This window comes from Eublepharis macularius, chromosome 2 (genome assembly GCF_028583425.1).
Source record: "Eublepharis macularius isolate TG4126 chromosome 2, MPM_Emac_v1.0, whole genome shotgun sequence".
Classification (NCBI taxonomy): domain Eukaryota; kingdom Metazoa; phylum Chordata; class Lepidosauria; order Squamata; family Eublepharidae; genus Eublepharis; species Eublepharis macularius.
This window is the reverse complement of record NC_072791.1, coordinates 174,163,906-174,176,426: the sequence shown is the minus strand read 5'-3', so window position 1 is coordinate 174,176,426 and position 12,521 is coordinate 174,163,906. Positions and strand designations below refer to the sequence as shown.

Here is a 12,521-nt window from a genome sequence, read left to right as displayed (position 1 = left end):
TGCTGCATATAGTACTCGTGGCTGTTGCCATATACCAGAAAAGATCTCCCTGTTCTTTTGTAATATTATTCAGTAAAATATTTAATAGCATATTTTTTCAGGTTCAGGTCAAACCTGAGCTTAAGAATCTTCTGCATCTCTTCATGTATCTTTATCCAATATCTTCATTCTTCCTTACATGCACACCATATGTGATAAAATGTTCCATCTGTTGACATCCATTGACATTTCCAACACTGTCCACTAATTGTCGAAGGCTTTCACGGCCGGAGAACAATGGCTGTTGTGGGTTTTCCGGGCTGTATTGCCGTGGTCTTGGCATTGTAGTTCCTGACGTTTCGCCAGCAGCTGTGGCTGGCATCTTCAGAGGTGTAGCACCAAAAGACAGAGATCTCTCAGTCTGAAGATGCTAGCCACAGCTGCTGGCGAAACGTCAGGAACTACAATGCCAAGACCACGGCAATACAGCCCGGAAAACCCACAACAGCCACTGTCCACTAAGTTCTCACAATATCTTTGGTTGTACTATACCAGCTAAAGAATATTTTGTCCCAGTTCTCTCTTAACTGTACATTTGATAGCTTTGATCCATAAATCTTTCCATTGATTCATGAAGATGGTTTCTCCGAAGTTTTTCATCTATTTTAACATACAGTTTTTAACTTGTTCCATTTCTGTATGGTATTGCAGTAGAATTTTATAAATTTTTCCTAGTAAATGCTTCAAGTCACTGCTTTTTAGTAATTCAAATTTTGTTTTTTCTCTTAATCTGCCACCTTCTTTGAGAGTTCGTTCTTTGAACTTAGATACTATTTGTGGTACATCAACCATGGAATGTTTTTCCCTTGAACTTGAATTTCTTGTCAAGTTTTCACATTACCTTGTTTATCTGTCGCAAGTTCATAGCTGAACTGATCAATTCTATTTCTAATGGTGGCATCACAATAAACATTTATTGGTGACATCACTGGTGAGATTGGTGGGCTCTAGCTATTTGTGCATTGAAACTATATTTTAAGTAGTTCATCTCTTAGTATATGAACATCATCTTGCTTTTGAATGGATTTTAATGATTTCTGAAACCATAAATAGTTTTGAATAACTTCTTTAGCATCAGTTGTCTCCAATTTGATATGTCTTCTACTCAGATTTATAATCCAATCAGTTATCCAAACCAATGCCACTGCCTGGTGGAACAATTTAATATTCAGTACCGCCAATCTTCCTCTTTTTTTAAAAAATTCTGTAATACTTTAAATCTTATTCTTGGTTTCTTCCCTTTCCCTATAAAATCATTTATTACTTTCTGCCACTTATTTAAAATCTTTTGATCTATGTTAATTGGTACCATTTTGGTAGTATATTCATTTTAACTGCAGAAATTCTTTCTAACCATGAAATATTCAATTTTTCCCATCTTTTGCAAGTCTTCAATAATGCTTGTCCACGTTTTCTGATAATTGTCCTTATTCTGATAGTTGTCCTTATTAAATTGTATGAAATTGTTGATCAAGACAGAGATGCCACAGGGACCTCTGGGGAAGTTTCCCAATGAAAAGAGAGTTACACTTCACTGCTGTTTCTCCTGCTAGGATATAAAGAGATCTCACTGGAAAGAGCAGAACTTGGGTGCTCTATTGAGCATAGGTAGCACCACCAGAAACCTAACAGAGTTGCACTCTTCTTATCCTCCCTCATTTATCTATATCTAACTAGTGAATTTTCATCTCACCTTTTTTTTCAACATGCCCACAACCATACTTACTTCTCCTTTCCTCGGTTTGTCCTGCCAAAAACCCTATGAGGTAGATTAGATTGAGGGAGGATTACTAGCCCAAAGTCATTCAATTGAGCTAAATTGCAGAGCAGAAATCCAAACCAAGGTCCTGGCACAATATCAGTTTCATCATAATAAAAATTACAATGTTATAGGGGCCTCTGGTGCAGTTTTGGAATGGGAATGTGCCAGGTGTGACTTACCACTTGGTGGTCCTCCTAGAGCTAAAGAAGCAAGAGCCATGCTGTGATGCTGCCTAGCCTGTCTGGAGATGGGAGGATCCTGTGTGGCAATAAGAACATCAGAAGAGCCCTGCTGTATCAGAGTAGTGGTTCATGTAATCCAGCATCCTGTCTCAGACAGTAGCTAACCAATGACTATAAAGGGCCAACAACAGGGGAAAGAACCTATGCCCTTCTCTGAAGTTGCTGGCACTAGTATTCAGAGGTTTACTGCCTCTGAATGTAGAGGTTCTTTTAATAACAATGATGGTGATGGTGGTGGTGGTGGTGGTGATGATGATGATGATGATGATGATGATCACGGCTCATTTGGAGGGGGAATGCGCTGGAACAGCATTTCTGTAGAGCTGAAAAGTAGTCACGTGATTCCTTTTCCTCCCCTTTTCCTCCCCTCCAAAGGAGAGTAAGCTGCTTCAATTCATTCTGCTGCTTTATTTTCATTCATGTCTCATGAGAGAGAGAGAGAGTGAGTGAGTGCAAGCTGGGCTACTGTGCCTGGATCTCCAAAGGAGGAGGGTAAGCTGCTTCAATTCATTTTGCTGCTTTTTTTCATTCGTGACGAGTGAGTAAGTGAGTACGTCCATGCAAGTAGGTCTGCTGGCTCTCCTGAGGAGGGTAAGCAGCTTTGAGTTCATTCTACTTTATTTTCAGGAAATACCTGGAGATTTTTGGGTTAAGGGGCCTGAGGGGTGGGTGTTGCCTTCTGACACACTTCTGGTGATGTCAGGGGGTGTGGCAAATGCTAATGAGATATGCTAATGAGTTATGGTAATGAGTTCCTGCAGTTCTTTTGCAGGGGTATTTTACAAAATACCCCTGATGATGATGATGATAATAGTGTGCTTATATACGTCTCTTCTAGATAGATTAGTGCCCACTTGGAGAGATGAACATAGTCAGTGTTAATGTTGTCCCTAGGGATCCTAGGGCCGCAGTGGATCCACTGTTCTCACTCTCAGCCCCCTGCCACAACTCATCTGGCCAGTGGGGAGAGGGAAGGTGGGGGAACAGGCCCAAACAGGTTTGAGGCCCAAATCAGCCTGCTGCAAAGTGTGGGAGCACTCCTGGGCCTTGTGCGATAATATCACTTCCCAGAAGTGACGTTGTTGCATCACCCTGGGAGCATAAAAGTGCAAAGACAAAGAACAAGATGTGTGCTGGGTCCCAAAGAACCTGGCAACCCTAAGTATCCTTCTGATACAGCTGGACAGCTGAGGCTGAGAGAAGTGGTTTATCCAAGGCCGCCTGCTGAGCTCATGCCAAAGTAGTGGGATTCAAACCATTAGAGTGCAGAATTGCAGCCTAACTACTTAATCACTATGCTACAGCAGCTTTCACTATGGCTAATAGCCACTAATAGACTTATTCTCCACAAATCTGTCTAATCCCCTTTTAAAGCCATCTTGTTACCTTAATGGGGGTCTCCTTGTGAGTTGGGGAAATTAGCATTAAAGGAGATGCAGTGAGGGGGGGAACCAGGAATCTCCACCTATGTATACCAGGATTGTTCCCTTAGAGAACTCTCAAATAAACAGGCAGATGTTTTACTGGAAAGTTTTTTGTATTCACAGAGGAATAAAAAGGCAAACAAACAAAAAACACACACAGCATACACACAGAGCTAACTAAGAAAATAGTGAGGAAATGGGAAAGCAGTTTTGGGGAAGGGCAATAATTACCAGTCCTAAAGAGGTCTGCAGAGGAGCAGCAAAATGACCAGTGTTTCATGGAGAGAAGAAACCCAAACAGAGTGGGGGTGCATGAGCAGGTACCACGACACACACACACACTCTCTCTCACTCTTACTCTCTCTGAGCACAGTAATAGGGCAAAACGTACCCTGGAGCAATGCTGATGTCTTGCTCCGAAAACAATGCCTTAATGGTTTGCCCGGAAGTAGGACAATAACTTTGGAAAGATCTGATTTGACTGTCTAGGATGGTCTATAGGTAAAAGTATTGATTGATGACCTGGTAAGTATCAGACAGGAAGGCTATCAGATGCATTGGCTAGTCTGATTAGGTAAGTGGTAGAGGAAAGGTGGAGGACGGTGTTGATGAGATTAGGCGAGGAGGTGTCTCTCAGGAAGTCTCATTATTTCTGCCACTCTCTGGAATGTGAAGGCCATCAGTCAGTCATTTCCCCTACGACTCATAGCTGGTAACTTATTAGTGTCCAGGGTGGCTGGCACCTTCTCTGCCTGAGGCCAGGCAGTGTCTAGGACTTACCGCAAGAAGTTTTATGATAAGTCATATCCACAAACTGCCCTTCAACAGGAATCAGTAACCCTGGAGAAATGGCTGCCATGGAAGATGGTCTCCATAACATTATACCCTGCTGAGTCACCTCCCCTTCCCAATCCCTGATGTCTCCAGGATCCACTAGATTTGCCAGGTCCCCCTGTGGGGGCCCCAGCACCTACCTTCTTGGTGGGTTGGTGGTTCTGGGAAGTGACATCATCACGCAGGCCATGGCCACCCCCACGACCACTCCCGTGCTCTTCAGGGGACCCGATCCTGGCCATTTCGGTCTTGAATTGGCCAGGATCAGGCCTAAATTGGCCTGGAATGGGCTGCTGCTGTGCAGGGGAGCACTCCCCTTCCCAGCAGTGGCCTGATCCTGGCTGTTTTGGGCCCGAATTGGCCCGAAACAGGTCCCAAATTACCAGGATCAGGCTCGAGTCAGAATGGAATGGGCCACTGCTGTGTGGGGGAGCACTCCCCCACCCACCAGTGGCCTGATACTGGCAGAATTGGGCCTAAATGGTCCTGGAACGGCCAGGATCGGGCCCAAACCGGCCTAGAACAGGCTGCTGCTGTTCAGGGGAGTAGTCCCCTGTGTGGCAGTGGCCCAATCCAGGCCTATTCAGGCCCAATCCAGGCCATTTTGGGCTCATTTTGGCACACGGGATTATGCGGTGGCACCCGGGAACGTGCTGTGCCACCCAGAAGTGTGCTGTGCCACCCGGGAGTGTGCTGCACCACCTGGGAGCATGCTAGTGAGGCCAATGTTTCTCTCGCCAGCCAGGTAAGCAGGGGCAGGGGGGTGGAGGGTGGGAGCAGGAGGTCCCCCGCCCCCAGCGGGGGACTGGCAACCCTAGGCTCCCCCCCCCAAATTTCTAGAAATTTCCCAATCTGGACCTAGCAACCCTAGTTGGGACTGTCAAGCTATGATCCATGCCATACTGTTCTCCCTCCCATGTACTTTAAGTGACAATTAGACTGTGAATGCTTAGTGAGAAACTGCTGAGCACCTGTGTGAGAAGAAGGATCACATCATCCTTGCCATGTTAGACTGGGCATACGATGCTAGACTGGGAAAAATACATTCAGCTGCCTTCATCTGGATCTTGTGTACATGGGCACTCATGAAGCGTCTACCCATTTCCTTCTAAGGAAAGAACTGACCTATGTTTTGAAAGTGAAGCATTCAGTTTCAACATACACAGTTCACAAATCTCTGGCTCTTCTTTGTAAATGGAATAAGTGAAATATTCCATTCTCTAAATAGCAAGGAATCATGGACATACATGCAGTCAGTCAAAATGCAAAGAAGGGTACACATTTGTGGCTGTACATAAAAACCTAATGTTATTAATGCATGTTTGTAATAATTTTAATGCATTTCAAAGTGCTTTCGGTCAAGATCCAAAAATGCGAGAGCATTGTCAAACTTTAGCTTGTCCTGCAATAAAAACAGAATTATATTTTGAGCGTCTTACAAATATGTTTATAAACACATAATAGCTGGAGGCAGAAATATGCTTTTGTACTGTTTTTCCCCAGGTAAATGCCAGTTGAGCTGTATAAATGATGACTTTGAATGAAAGGATGAGATAGAATAAGAAACCAGAGGCTTAGACCTCTTGGCTGATATTAGCAGACAGATGAGCCCTGCCTCAAGTCCATTAAAACCGGCAGAGGATTAGGGGAGGGAACGATTCGCCTTTTCCTTTTGTGCTTTGTGAGGGGGTTCTTACTATTTCCAAGTGCTTTCAAGTCCTGGTTCAAAATGAGAAGGAGCTCCTTTCCTGCTATTATGCTGCTCATGTGAGATTGTTTGTGGTAGGGCTAGGACAAAGTAAGAGACTCTTCCATTCTAAGACTCCTTGGTGAAATGTAGATAAGTTGGGCCTTCTCTCATTATGCTGAAATTGGGGGAGGCTGTCACCAGGAAAAGATTTATGGTTGATAATGGCAACCTGGCAACTGCATTTATGTAATTGTGTAACTATAATATTAGATACTCATTTTTGAAAAGACAGCAAATGTGTTCTGTACATTTGTTGCCTTTTTTGGTTTTCAGGTTTAATTTACTTTCTCATTTTGTTTGCTTGTTGTGGTGATTGGTGGTCAGCACAAATATGAGGTTAGGATGATACGTCCTCTCAAGCCTGTACGAGCATGTCTTGAGTAATATAAGTGTTCTATATAACTGGTCCTTTAAACTTTCAACTCATTGGAATAAAGCTCACTAAAATATTTTATATGTGAGCTTTGCCACAAAAATGGATAAAAATGGATGCACTTTTCCTGAAAAAGATGAATACTATTTGATAATATAATTTCACAAGTGGCTAGAAGTGCCAGCAAGTGGAGAGTTGGATTAGATGGAACCAAGAAGGAAGCTTGTGGTTTTTGCCAAGCTCCAAGTGGAATTCACTCTGTATGCTTCCTGAGTCTTGTAGACACATGTAAGATAATAATTTCCTTGCTGGATCAAACCAAAGCTCTAGCTAATCCAGCATTCTGTTTCCAATACCAATCATCTAGATGCTGGGGAGAGTTCACAAGCAGGTCATGAATGTGATGGATCTATCCTTTTGGCACTAGCACCTAATATGTAGAGATTTATTGCCTCATTAGATGGAGACTCTGTTTCTTGACACTATTACTGGGGCCCATTCATGACAACAGGCAATGGGGTTGCCAGGTCCCTTGAGTCCCCCAGTGGGGGACTGAGAACCTTGCATACACCATCCACAGTTGCGTTTTTCTCTCTTTGCGTGCATGCGGTCTTGGTGTGCGTGATGATGTCACTTCCAGGAAGTGATGTTATCACACAGGTCAAAGGGCAGCCTGGTGTGCACTCCTGCACTTGCCAAAGGGCTGAATCTCCCCCTGTGGGCCCAATTTGGCCCAAAATGGGCCCGTCGCAGGGCGCAGGAGTGTGCTGCAGCTGCACCACCGGGGGAGGTGCCCAGGGGGGCCCCGCTGGCCAGGCAAATGGGGTGGGGGGGAGAAGGTGGGAGCAGGGGATCCCCTGCCCCGGGCAGGGGGAATGGCAGCCCTAATGGGCAATCAGTTTGCATAGGTCAAAATGGACTTCAGTCTTTATGTTCCTTGTGTAGTACAGAATGTGCTTACATATGTTACTCAAGCCGATAAGAGAGGAATTGGAACATTTGGGTTTAAGGAGGAACTGTCATAGCAGCACTTTTTGAAACGAATTCTAAAAAGGCAGTTCAAATATTGAAACAAGGTAATATTGAAATAAGGTAATAACTGCACCTTTAGATCCTCATCAAACTCCTTTATGGAGTCAATCAGTTTTCCAGGTTCATGTTCCCCTAATGGAAAAGGATAATCTGTTCCCAGCATCACCTTGTCCTGCAAACAGAAATAAACAGTGGATGGCACTATTAGCATCTATTAGATATATATTTTCCAGTTTACAGCAGTCTGACTAAAAGAATGACATTTGTATACACTAGCACCTAATTTATTAATCAGTTAAATCTAGCATTTCTAATGCATAGCATGCAATTCAAGGACTACATGTGATGCTGACATTCTGTGAGTGGGATGTGTTATTTGACTCTGGTTGCAGGGAAGGGGGATATAGAGCAACAGAACAGTGCAGTTGTAGGATTGCCAACCTCCAGATGTTGTCTGGAAATCCCACAGAATTACAACTGATCTCCAGGCAACCAAGATCAGTTCCCCTGGAGAAAATGGCTGCCTTAGAAGATGGATTATGTGGTATTATACCCAGCAGAGGTCCCTCCCTTCCCCAAATCCTGCCCTCCCCAGGCTCTATCACCGAAAGCTCCAGGAATTTCCCTGCTCGGAGCTGGCAGGCCTAGGTGCAGGGGAAGACTTAATCTCTTTCCCATGGTGCTATATCAGGGGCACCACAACTGTATTTTAAGACCAAATAACATGTTGAGAGTTCCTGTAATAGAGCTCTGACATCATTGTTTGGCCCTTACTGAAGTCAAGAGGATATCAATAAGAGTAGACTTGGTATGTCTGCTGAAATTGTGCATGCCTGGGGTATATTTTCCCCTGTTGGGGAGCGGCAGGAAGACCTACACTATTCAGGTGACAGATAACACTTCTCATTTCTGTGTGGAGGAAACTTGGCCATATAACCTTTTCATGAAGAAAACACACCAGACTGCTGTATTGGGGAAGTATACCTATAAAACATAAATTGTCTTCTTAAAGCCTAGTCATACATATATTGACTCCAAATATCTTGGTATTTAATATTTGATAGGATTACAGTTTTAGAATTACAGGATTATAGATTTAGATATATGTCTGTTTCGGCATTGTTCTATGATGTTATTAAGAAGGTTAGTAACACCAGGGTAAGTAGGATATTCTCATGTGGGAGATGTATGCCACCCAACTCTGCTTGAATGTATACTTTTGTTCTGGATACGGGCACATTCAGATGGGAATTAAATATAATCACATCAGTGGAATCTGGAGGCTAGAGTTTTATGTGAGTTCAGCCAGGGCAGTCTTGGCGCTGCTGGTAAGCCCTAAACTGGCAGCTTCCGGGCTAAGTGTAGAATCAGCAAGGAAGCCATATTCTAGTTTCGGCAGAAATCTAAAAGAACCATCGTTCAATTCATAGTATGAGCTGGGAGACAGATGCACAGAGAGTAATATTCCAGTTTCTAATGTTGGGATACTCATTTGTTTTGAAGTTCAATACTTTCTACCACTATTAAGCCAAATCCCTGTCCAGCAGATAGCTGTAATTTTTGCTCCCAAGATCCCACTTATTTTGGTAGCGAAGAATGTCATAGTATGATTATTGGCCAGCTTCTAGAAAGCCCTCCTTGCTCATCCTATTTCAGTGTGCCATCATTCCATATTTTGCTTACCAGTACTGTTTTATCCCCTCCAGTTGTGTTCCCAGTCATAAGCCTCACTGGCCCTGAGAGCACCTGCCAATCACCATCTAAGCTATCTTCCCCCAACCAGTCCCACACCCAGACTGCTGCCCATCTAATTCTGGTTTCCCTCTGACTAAAGCTACAACCACACTTTCCCCCCTTGTCTGCCAATGCTACTAATGTTCAGATGATGCATTTTCTAGTCTCTTTGACATTGACAGTTTTAGTGAACTGGATGAAATGCTTCAGGTGATAGCAGTACAGCAGTTCCTAAATCCATGCTTTAACAACTAGCATTTTTTGCCCAATAAACTACAGACAAAGTAGTTGTCTGCAAATGAAAAAAAGTCTGCAGCTGGTTGTTTGCAGTACCAGCATCTATCAAATCAAGACTGGTAAATCTTTGCAAGCTTATTGGGAGTCAGATGGCAACAATGTATTATTTTCAAAATAATTTAATTTTCATTAAATTGAAGACATAGTGAAAATCCTATCCCAGCAAACAGTATAAATTTCCAGCCTTGTGTAGAAATTGGATGGTTCAACACAGTCTCCCATTTATTCTAAGAGTTAATACCTCAATTGTCAATTCCAAGAATCAACTCAGTTGGAGAAGTGAGGATTTTTTGTTCCCATGTGAATTACTTACCTACTTTGAATTTCATTTGCCACATTGTTGCCAATTTTCCCCAGAAGCTAAGCTGATTTTCCCTCAGCAGTCTTTGTTTCTCTAGTAATCCTATCTTTGATTAGATTCTCTACTAATTTGCCTGTGACTGATGTTAGGCTAACTGTACTGAAATTTCCTGATTTCCATCTGTGTAACATTTTTTTTAAAAAATCAGTGTAACATTTGCTATTTTCCAGTCCTCTGGTGCAGTGGCTTATTTTAGTGACCAATTACATATACATATAAAAATTTCACTTTTGAGTTCTCCAAGAACCCTTGGGAGTATGCCATCAGATCTTGAGATGCTGTTTTTAAAAATTTCCCTAACAGGTCTCAAACTTCACCTCTCATCTCCTCAATTTAACTCAGTTCTTCAGAGTCTCTTCCTAAAAATCGTGGCCATGGCCTAGCCCATACTTTCCACATTGAACGCAGATGCAAAAAATTAATTTAGCTTCTCTGCCATTTCCCCATCTTCCTCTAGTAAACCTTCTATCTCTTGATCATCCAAAGGTTCAACTACTTCTCTGGCTGGTTTCCTGCTCTGGATACACTTAAAGAAATGTTTATTGGTTGACTTGATGTTTTTAGTAATCTGCTCTTCAAATTCTCTTTTCTCATGCCTAATTATTAACTTACACTTTTTTGCCAGACCCTGAGCTCCCTTCTGTTTATTGGGATAGACCTTCCATTTTTAAAAATAAGTACCTTTAATGGTTTACTTGACATGCAGACATTCTTGTAGACTTTGTGGTATCTTTCATAACCTGGGAAATGCATTATCTCCAGGTGACAATTATTGGTTTTTCATAGATTCCAGACATCCTCTTGCAGTTTGATTCTCATGTGTTCCCCTTTCATCTTTCTTCTGAAAGGGAAATCAAGTGAGTCAGATCCCTGGAGGATGCTTGGAAGCTATTCAGAACTATACTAATTGATGCTCAGATAGAATGCATTCACCAAGTAATGAAAGGTACAGCCGAGTATTTATTTATTTATAATATTTGTGTCCCACTTCTTGGATCAAGGCAGCTTACAGAAATAATTAAAACATTACTAGTTAAAACCAAAATACTTCCTATTCCCTCCCCCTCCAGATACCTGCTGCTCATAGCCCATCATAAGCCCTGGCAAACAAACAAGCCAAGTCTAAGAGAGGAGAGAGTTGGCAGGCCAGATACATCTGATAGAAGAAGATGCTATTGGCCACTGTGCCAGTCTGATTTTCAGACAGCATGGCTGGGTCCGTGAACACTCTCAAACTCTTAATTTGATCTGAAAAAGCCAACTCCATGCTGTCCAGGGCAAGTAGACCCAGTTCCCCTACAGTGTCAGCCTTCCTGACCAGCATTACCTCTGTCTTCTCTGGATTCTGCTTTAGCCTGTTTTGCCTTAGCCACTTGACCACAGCCTCTAAGCACCAGCTCAGAACCAAGATGCATCCAGAGGCTTGGTTAATGAAATGTGAAGCTGGGTGTCATCTGTGTCAGGTTCTGCCATGGGCGCTGCCCTGTGAGACGCCGGCCTGCCTGACTTCAGCCTTAAAGGACCTTCAGGGAATATGCGGGATCCTACTCTGTGGAAGGAGGGGGTGTATACCTCACCCTCACACCCTCTCAGTCCAGTCACAGGTCCCTTCAACCTGACATAGTCCCGGCTGCCTTCCTCCATCTCCCCTCCGCTGCTCTCCCCCTCCCTGCTCCCCTCCCCCTCCCCAGAGGGTGGGGTGAGCTGGCTTCCACCTGCCCCGCTTGACCCTCTGGGACTTGGGAGCTGCTCTGCCCTCCTGTGGCTGGGGTGCCTCTTTCTCCCCTTCTGTTGTTGGTCTGTGCTGGCCCTGGCTGTCCGTTGTGGTGGCTGGGTAGTTGTCCCCCACCTGTCTCCCATCCCCTCTTCCTGGTAAGTCCGGGGGCTGAGCCTCAGAATCCGGACAATCTGCATATTGATGACATCCAGCTCTACATTTATTATCCACCCAATCCCAAAGGTCTGGACAATCTTATTTAGTGACTACATGCGTATGCATATGTGTATGTGGTGGAAGGTGCTGTCAAGTCATAGCTGACTTTTGGCGACCCCTGGTGGGGTTTTCATGGCAAGAGATTAAAAGAGATGGTTTGTCATTGTCTGCCTCTGCAACCCCGGTCTTTTCTAGAGGTATCCCATCCAATTACTAACCAAGGCCAACCATGCTTAGCTTCCAATATGGGATAAAATTGGGCTTGCTTGGACTATCCAGGTCAAGGCACAAGCATGCACGCAGGCATGCACACACACACACCATGCAGTTTATTATGCACCTCTAGTGGAAACTTTGTTTTATCAGACAGAAAAAAATGTAGCCACCAAAAGCCTACTCCCTAAACACCAAGTCTATATTCCAATCTCCAGTCCAAGATGTTGTTCCTCTCAGGTCATAGATCTGTTCCAAGTTAGAACAGATGAGAGATGTCAAAAACATCACAGCTAGGAGCCAAATTAACATCACTGACAGAGTTGGATTTAGGTGTTGCATAGTCAGAAACCATTTTAAACAACTTAGCTGGACCTGCTTCTGCTGATGCAGTGCTGGCACAGAAGAAAGTCTTCTTTGCCACTGTCACCACCACATCATAGGCCTGCAACTACAAGGGCCTCCATAGAGTTTGATAGCCTTGTAGTTTCTGCATCATGATAGGTGTTTTTTGTGCCGTGAAATCA

At 43.6% G+C, this 12,521-nt stretch overlaps 1 protein-coding gene across 1 annotated transcript in view; it reads right to left on the bottom strand.

The window, feature by feature from the left end:
- Positions 1-3,591: 3,591 nt before the first annotated feature.
- Positions 3,592-12,521, bottom strand: part of ACMSD (aminocarboxymuconate semialdehyde decarboxylase) — a 46,872-nt gene continuing 37,942 nt past the window's right edge. Inside the window, exons 9-10 of the mRNA XM_054972536.1 lie at positions 7,530-7,628; positions 3,592-5,703 (exon numbers count right to left, since the gene is read on the bottom strand). Of these exons, the coding sequence (XP_054828511.1) occupies positions 5,635-5,703; positions 7,530-7,628 (168 nt within the window). The 3' untranslated portion in view covers positions 3,592-5,634. The remainder of the gene's footprint in view (positions 5,704-7,529; positions 7,629-12,521) is intronic.